The sequence below is a fragment of the Nicotiana tabacum genome, chromosome 4, assembly GCF_000715075.1.
Source record: "Nicotiana tabacum cultivar K326 chromosome 4, ASM71507v2, whole genome shotgun sequence".
Lineage (NCBI taxonomy): Eukaryota > Viridiplantae > Streptophyta > Magnoliopsida > Solanales > Solanaceae > Nicotiana > Nicotiana tabacum.
This window is the reverse complement of record NC_134083.1, coordinates 23,553,649-23,562,460: the sequence shown is the minus strand read 5'-3', so window position 1 is coordinate 23,562,460 and position 8,812 is coordinate 23,553,649. Positions and strand designations below refer to the sequence as shown.

Genomic DNA, 8,812 nt, shown 5'->3' with positions numbered 1-8,812 from the left:
TTATTTGAGGCAATTTCTCGATTTTCCTTTCTTTCTTTTTTTTCTATTGATTGATGTGGTGATAAGTGTGGTACGTGTAATGGGTAACAGTACACGATAATATTAGATAGTATCGATATGTCAATTTCAATAAAATATGTGAAGTACTGAAATAAAAATAATAGTAGTATATTATGAATATCTATAAAACTGGAATTTGGAATTGGAACCCATTTATTAGAGAGTGCCCAACTATCTCTGTACACCAAAAAATGTTGTGATGAGCTTTCAGTTCTCCTAAGTCGTGATTAGATGGTTCTTTCTATCCTCTTCCTCTTTTTTTATTTTTTTTATTTTTTAAATATATTCTAATTTACATTCCTTTTGGATCCGATAACTATGAATTAGAGGGAAATGAATATAGAGAATATATATAGTTGACCTAAAGTTCCCGGTAGATTTGAGATTAACACTGTCAAACAAACCCATAGTTAGTTAATTGATTCATTGAACAAGACCATAGTGCTGCTCAAACGTCGAAATCTGCAAGTATTTTATTATTCCATATACAATAGCGCGATTAAATATTTTCAATTTCAACCCAAGACACATGTTACCCAGAAAACTAATAAAGTAAAAGTTAGTAGTAATATAGACTGTGACCTAATGTTAAAGTCTTTCCTCAATAAAATTAAAAAAACGTAGGGTAGGTGATGATTGACAAGCAAAATAGCTTGACCAAAAGTCTCAACTATGTCCCCGTCGCGATGTGTTTGTTCCTAGTGACTAGTGAGGCTGTCGGTGCAAATGGCATCTGCCTAAAAAAATCAGGCTGGATTTGTTGTCACTTGGAATAATGGCGAAGGGCTATTGTAGTTCAATTCTGTGCTGGGCAAAAGGATTCTTTTTACTAATGACCTAGTACTGTTATTAAAGGTAACATGTTGGATCAGCAACAACAACAAACCCAGTGTAATCCCATAAATGAGATCTGGGAAGGATACTGTGTATGCAGACTTTACCCCTACCTTATAAAGATAGAGAGGTTGTTTCTGACAGACCCTTGGCTCAAGGAACGGTAGAGATAAGATAAAGCAACCAAGTAACAAACAATGCTGACAACAATGTAATATGGTGACGAGCGCAAATGACACAACATATAATAATACATAACTGTCTAATATTTTGCATGAATCACAATGGATCTAGTCAAGATGGTTTCAGGTTTTAGATAGGTAAATTGCAAGATATGATTTTCCTTGTGTCCTTGAAAACAAAAATGAATGCAAGTGTCGAGTATTACTGCCGTAAACAGTATTTATGTGACAGAAAGAAGAATAACACAACGTAAGTGACAACTTCACTAATCTACCTTATAATATGACACAGTACCATCATGTCATTGTGCTATCATATGTTGCTCTTGCAAGAGCGCTTTTACATTCATCAAAAGATATAAAGATATCTAAAAAGTGTATTGTTCAGAAAAAGTAGTGCTATATTGACGTGTTGATCTTGAAGATGTAGAAAGAATCCCATACAAAGAACTACTAGAATCTACGAATGAACACCTGTCACAAAAACCAAATAGAAAAGAAAAAAACTATTGCATCACGCTCAATGATTGGTCCATTATCTATTAGTAGTAGTAGTAGTAATCAAACGAGACATTTTTATATATTTCAAGTCTCTTTAAAGCTTTAAATTTATCAAGGACGCGTTGCACCTTATTAGCCCCCAATTAAATTAAGGTCGTACCATTATTATTATTGCAACTCAGAGGGCAGATATTTCAATATTTTCTGCTCTCCCATTTATGGCGCATAGAGAAACATATCTACTCCTACCGTATTAGAGACAAAAAGATGCAGGCTAAGTAGGATAAAAATTCCGAAAAGCAAGATCATTTTATCCTGTAATAGCAGAATGAGGAAATCATGGTTGATAAGCCGAGATCGGAATTATCAATTATGGGAATACAGTCAACTCTTTAATTGAGACACTCAAACTGAGCGACAAAAGGTTATGAAAACCCGATTAAGAGATAAAAGTTCACATAATTCAATCTAACCAGTCCTACCGATGCTTCGAGAAAACTAAGGTTTCATCTTTCTGGTAAATTTTCATGTTAGCACTTACTTATCAGCAAGTATTTATCATTACAAGTATGGCCAAGTACACTGCCACTCACTTATCAGCAAATATTTATGCAACCATCCTTAGGTTAAGTGTCACAACAGTCCTACCGATCAAAGTTACAGTCGCACAGAACCTGTAATCTCAGTTCTACAAGCATTGCTGGAATTTCTCCAGGTTAAACAAATACAATATGATCAAAGAAGCTATCATATTTTTTTGGTAAAATTATATTTAGCAATCACCTAAGTCACATTCATTCAGCATTTTCAATTCAAGTCAAACTGACCTGCTAAATATCAAAATTGACCTCGATGGTATGATGAACCAAAAGATCAATGTAACATTCAGCTCCTCATAGAAAGCCATGAAGAGCAGCTAAATAACCAATATATCTGTAATAATAAATTAAAAAAAACTATAAAACTGCCATAGCAGCAAATTGAATAAGAACATCGTTTGTCATAAATCGGTTTAGCACTCAACTTTCTGTGATTCTAGGTCTGGTTTAAGAGAAGGAAAACCTCTATCAATATAGATAAAAATTCATACATTAATCACCTGAATTATCATATATAAAGCCACTTCCAGTGTCATCTCATACTTTCAAATTTAACCACTTAACCTCACTGTTGCCCATGGGAAAATTCTGTACCTTTGACTACTTAGGTCTTGAGCTGATAACCATTTTTAAGCCTGAAGCTCAAACTTCTCTTGCAGAAACCTGTAAAGCTGTTCTGCAACTATTTCAGGATACTCTTCCTGGGGAAGGAGAGCACCTGGCACTTCGATATACTTGCTCACCCCTTTGGCCTCCATAAGTGCTTCCATCTCTGCTTTTGACCTCTTCGGAGAACCTGCTGTTGCCAGAACTAGAACTGGTATCCTACCCTCTAACTCAGCAAATAGTTGGACAAATTCTTCCCTGGACTTTACCGGGTCAAGCAAACCAGTCAAGAAAGCAGCAGGCACATAGCGAGCACCTTGCCGCTTTGTGAGTGCGTATCGGCTCTCGATGATATCTGGAGTTACCTTTTCGGGATCTGAATAAACATGGGACTTATATTGTGATTGTATTGATTTCTCATTGCTGACAAGTACATTATACATCATCCAACCAACAGCAGGGGCCCTTAAGGTCCCTCTAAGGAGACCATACCTGTAGAAAATGAGAAGGAAATATCAATCACGAAGTAGGGTAATATCATTTCTGCAAATACGGTGAAAATCTTGAATACTATTGTTATTTTTTTCGGATGAAAATTTCATATTTTGAAAGGTGGATTGCTGATTGTGTTATCCAATGCATTACTATGCAGGAGACTCTCATGTCATTTGCTTCTTTCCTACAAAAACTGAATTAATGTCTGCTTAAAACTTCCGAATCTTGTAGTCCTTTTGTTCTCTATATTGGACCTAGCCCTGCAATGGGTATTATTTAGCAAGCTGCAGAGCTCTTAGTTAAATAAAAAGGTCAAGAAAAGTGCAACGGAAGGAAAGATCTATGCGTACCTCGTTTCCATGCTGGAATCTCTTCCAAAAACAATAGGAAGTGGACCAGCCCAGGTGGGAGCAATAGCAGCAATCGCTGTTGGCTTCACCAAGCCCTTCTTTGCAGCACGAACTGCTATTGTAGCAGCATGTCCTCCTCCGAACACCACCAAGTCCTTATCTAATTTATTCATTTGAAATTATTAACAAGAGAACTTCCAAGAAAATGTAAGATGAGATATCTTTACCAAAATAAAGGAACTTGGAACATCATTTCCAGATGCAGAGAGCAAACAAAACTGAAACATCTCACAAGCACACACACACACACAAAAAAAAAAAAAAAAAAAAAACAGAGAGTTAGCAGCAGAACGAGGGAGGGGAAAACAGTAGATATAGGATGGCCTACTTTCCATTTCCAATTATGGCTCACGGCGCTTTGGATGTGTCCATGTTACTTTACAAGTTTCTCGGTGCAATGGACAACCCCCTGGCACTGGTCACCCCAACTGACGACCCCTTTTGCTGTTCATGAAAGCTGTGGATTGTAAACTTCAATCTCCACTTTCTTTGATAAACTATCTACCTGATAGGTCTCAAAAGGCAATAGATGAACCCCGCTCCGGGTCACCTTAAGAGATTTAGCAAAACTAACATAACATTTCTAATCTTAACAAAATTGGAGATATAGGACCAGGACACCGCAAGCTATGCCCTTGATGGTAGGCTAGAAACTCATGATTTAGCGCGTTTTACACTCTAATTACTGCAATGAATTACACTTATTACGTGTTTTATGCCTTGCAGGAAGTGATTCTGAGGTAAGAAGTTAATTTGGAGCTGAATCGAACAAATTGGAGCTTTGACATCTGAGTAAAGCCCAAGAAATTAAGCCGGGATCGCGTTCGGGGGTCGAGGACCAAGTCGGGATGTCATAAAGTAGAAGAAAGATATTACTCTAAGAAATAAGCACTACCGCACCGCATGGGGCGCCGCGAGACGTGGTGCGGCAGTGTATAATGCGCCTGCTAACAAAATTGACAAGCCTCTGATAATTCCCACAAGCGCGCCGCATGGTGCGACGCGAGGCGCGGCGCGGCGCGCCTGTGCAATTTTCCCAGCGTATTTTTCTGTTTCAGCTTGAAAGGGGTAGTTTTGTCCGGGTCCACTTCTACATGGTATAAATACACCAAAAATACGTTTTTGAAGGGACTTTTGACCTACAAAAGAATTGAGAAACAACTAAGGCAAGAAGACACAAGAATTCATCAAGATTTCAACCAACAATCGGTGCAATACGGGAGTTTGTATCGAATTATTAGCATTGATGTTTTCTATGTTTTTAAACCTTATTGAGATGACTTTTTCCATTGCTATGGAGTAATTTCCCTTAGAGTGTTGACAGATATGGTGTATTGACAACTTGATTAGGGATTAGATTCTTGACAATTGTTTGAATTAATTGATGGAGTTTTAAATCGTATTGTGAAGTTATTTATTATTTTGCTTAATCGGAAGAGAAGCTTTATATTGAATTTCTTTACATCTTATGCTCTAGTTTAAATTAGTGATTCAACTAGGTAATCGAAAAAGCCTCTTGAATTATTAATTGAACTAGAAAATAGGAAAATATTCGTGAGAAGTTACCCTTAAGACTAAAACCGTCATTTTATTTGTTGCAATTGTTCACTGTGATTCAATTGGATTAATTACTGAAATTAATGTTTAATCGAAAGAGGAACATTAACTTCAAGTGTAATCTAATTATCCGTTGAATTCGTGAGAATCAACAGTATTATAGAGTGAACAAATTCAAGAATTGGATCCCGAGTCAATTGTCGTGTACCTGTCTAGTCAATTACCCTTATTTCCCTCATTGATATTTTTTTGTTGCTCAACCGTGTCTTCCGTAATGTGTTCCTCCTAGGCCGACCAGTAGTACTAGGACTATCTTTGTAATTTCCTATTTATTGTTCTTTATTATGCATGTTGTGGCATTCACTCCCGTTACCATGTTACATTGCTGCTAATATTCTTTGCTACTTCGTTGCTTTATCTTCAATGTTCCTTGAGCCGAGGGTCTATCGGAAACAACCTCTCTATCTTTATGAGCTAGGGGTAAGGTCTGCGTACACACTACCCTCCCTCCCCAGACCCCATTTATGAGATCAAACTGGGTTTGTTGTTGTTGTAACCGTGTCTTCCGTAATCAATTATTAATTGCTTAATTTTTAGTAGCTAATCGTAGTTGATAATCATTGAATCAAGTATTAATTTTCTTGGATAGTAATTAACTAAAGATTATTCGAACACTGTTTAAATCCATTTCCTGTGGAGACGATCACTTAACTACACTATCTTTGACTAGCAAGCATAAATTTCGTGTTGTGTTTTGCGCTCGTCAGCCCTCCCACCCCAAAATACATAACCAAAGAAACTACAATTTTTGGTTCTTGGTTCTAGCTTTCCTCCGCTAACATCCATCTAAGCAGGACAACCAAGGTTTTCAAATTTGAATAATCCCGATAGACCAAACCATACCTCTTTAAGTTTTGAACTCAACACCCGTGAACAGTAAGCAGTTCACCAAGTAATATGCTATAAAGACAGCTTTTAGCTCAGAAACCTTTGCAGACGAACATTTGACAGCATACACCTTTCTTTCTCCAATTAGGTTATATTAATGTGTTCAACAACGTCACTCTGTTATAAACTTTTATAGCATTACGTGTCTGCCAATTTCATGATCCTCATGGCATTTATTGAAATCACTTACACAAAATTAATGGATCAAAGCCTTTTGATTGCTTCCCAGACTTCTCAATTAAGGTCTTTCACTTCTTAAAAGTGTCCAGAGCTTCATATTAGTGTTTCTGAAGATATACGTAAACTTTTCTTTTCCTGTTGAGCAATCATATAAAAGGTTAGCAAATATTGCGTTCTACCTTTACATGAAACACTTGCAGGTCTCCGATGTGGTCTAGCATACCTTTTGTTTTATGAATACTAATACTAAAATTAGGACTCCCTTGATTTTCAGATGCACAGCTCGCAAAGCTCTACCTTTCTTGTAATTTGCTCGCAAAGAAGTTCACATTTGGTCAACATAATTAGCCCCTTCGTGCTCATATGTCTGAACCTCATATATCCCAATGTTATAATTTCATAATCAGGTATAGAAGAAAAGCCTGCAGCAATTCATATAACACGGGTACGTTATAAAATAATTAAACTTTCGACTTTTCTGGCCTTCATCATGAATAAGTCCTCCTTCATGACCATCACACAACCTTTGGCCGAAAACTTGCACCTATTAGAATCAAGGGTATCCAGATAGATGAAATCTTTCGTTGGGTCCGAAAATATGTCAAACTCTCGTCAATATTCTCACCATATTAATCCGTAATAGTTTTGGTTGGGATGTTGTTTCCCAGAAAAATTTTGACGCTACTAACAGGTTCATATTGGCTAAACCAGTATCAATAAGGAGACATATAGTAAGAACAACCTATATCTATTATTCATTCATCATCCGATCAAGCACAATCATCCATCACAAAAAGAAGATTGGTGTTATCCTTCTCTTTAGTAACACTAGTCTCGGCAACATCTTGATCATTGTTGTGGTCTCTTCTCCAGTTCATTCATTTTTACCAGCTTCACAAATTTTTTGGGAATATGTCCTAGTATATAAGTTCAACATCTCTATTTCTGGATTTACACCTAGAGTTTGGCTACATTTCCTTGAGAATCGCTCCTTGGATCTTCTTCCCAAGAGAGTACCTAACGATTTAACTCCAAAGAAATTTCTGTAGTACTCTTGATTTATGTAGAACAACAACATATGACATCAACAACAACAACAACAACAACAAAAATAGTGATACCATAATATATATGATTTGGCCTATGTCCACAGACAAACAGATTAATTTCACTATATCAATAGTTTATGCAAAGAGTGCAAAATTAGAAATTGTACTCTAATTTATCCAGAAAATATATCAAGAAGGCTCTTTTAGCTTACCCGAATTGTTCACTGGACTATTAGGAGCATTAATGAAGTCGACCAAGAATTTTTCCATGACATCAGCATTGTAATCAAGCTTGGGTCTATCAGAGTAGCCTAAACCAGGCCAATCTACAATGGTAGTTCTGTAATTAACTTTACCACTTCGTCCAGCAATGTCTTTAGCCACTGATCTCCATTCCTCCACAGTACTAACATCTGAAATAGTAGGAATCAGCAAAACGTTCTTACAAGGCTCATCGCTTCCCTTATCGTGTTCCTCGTAATAAATATTCACAGAATTGTCCTTGTATTTCCATAGCCAGTTATTATTCTGCAAAAACAAAATATGAAAAAATTCAAAAAATTGATTTTGAGATAAACAGTTTCACTAATTTTAAGTCTTACCTTTGTCAATGTAGGTGATTTGGAGGGGGAAGAAAAATTGACAGAAGTAGAAGCTTTTACTAAAAGGGGTTTGTAAAAATTTGGGGTTTGAGAAAGATGGGTTCTGCTGTTTCTGAAGGAAAGAGAAGTCAAGGAAGAAGATGATGATGGAAGAAAGTGGAAAATAGCAGAGGATGCCATGAATTGAATGATTAATGGAGGCTCTGTGTATTGTGTGAATTATGGAAGCTTTACCTTAACTTCTGCAACACAAAAATTGTTTCTTTTTTTCTGGGTATGCGACTTTGTGTATGTGTGAAAGAGAGAAGCCGCTGGTGTTGATTTTTTCTTTTTTATTTTTATTTTCCTGTTCTAGCTTAAATTGTAGGTAGGAAAGTTCTTAGATAAATAATTAAATGATTTTTGGAGAAACTTTTTTTTTTCCGGATATTTTTGTGAAATCTCTTTCAGGAAATTAATTAACAAAGTAACAAGTTGCTAACTTTCAATTTTCATGTAAATGTGGCCTTTCAATTTTCAGGTTTTCCGCTCTGCTTGAAATTTTAGTTCTCCCAAAACCAAAATAGAAGTTTCCTTTTTGGCCAAATAGGTGTACGGTCCCTTAAACTTGGTTTCAGTTTTCATTTTGAAACTTTAATATGGTATTTTTCCTATTGAACACTTTAATATTATATAAAGTGATCTATTAAACACTTTACAGGTGCATGTAATTTACACATGAATGACTTAGCAAAATGACAAATAAGAGGGAGACACGTGTCATTTGAGCCCAAATAGTCAAAAAGAAGT

At 36.2% G+C, this 8,812-nt stretch overlaps 1 protein-coding gene across 1 annotated transcript; it reads right to left on the bottom strand.

Moving 5' to 3' along the window:
* Positions 1 to 2,557: 2,557 nt before the first annotated feature.
* Positions 2,558 to 8,380, bottom strand: LOC107775567 (uncharacterized). Its single transcript, XM_016595318.2, has 4 exons — positions 8,024 to 8,380; positions 7,634 to 7,949; positions 3,628 to 3,787; positions 2,558 to 3,274 (listed from the first exon to the last, which is right to left on the bottom strand). Exons 1-4 carry the CDS (start codon positions 8,201 to 8,203, stop codon positions 2,806 to 2,808), a joined length of 1,125 nt encoding a protein of 374 aa, XP_016450804.2. The 5' UTR covers positions 8,204 to 8,380; the 3' UTR covers positions 2,558 to 2,805.
* Positions 8,381 to 8,812: the final 432 nt, after the last annotated feature.

Excerpts from the sequence above, each read along its gene's own strand:
- LOC107775567 (XM_016595318.2), bottom strand. The coding sequence starts at position 8,203 with ATGGCATCCTCTGCTATTTTCCACTTTCTTCCATCATCATCTTCTTCC. Across the intron at positions 7,950-8,023 it reads AATCACCTACATTGACAAAG|AATAATAACTGGCTATGGAA; the intron begins GTAAGACTTAAA and ends TTGTTTTTGCAG. Across the intron at positions 3,788-7,633 it reads TAGTCCAGTGAACAATTCGG|ATAAGGACTTGGTGGTGTTC; the intron begins GTAAGCTAAAAG and ends TGAATAAATTAG.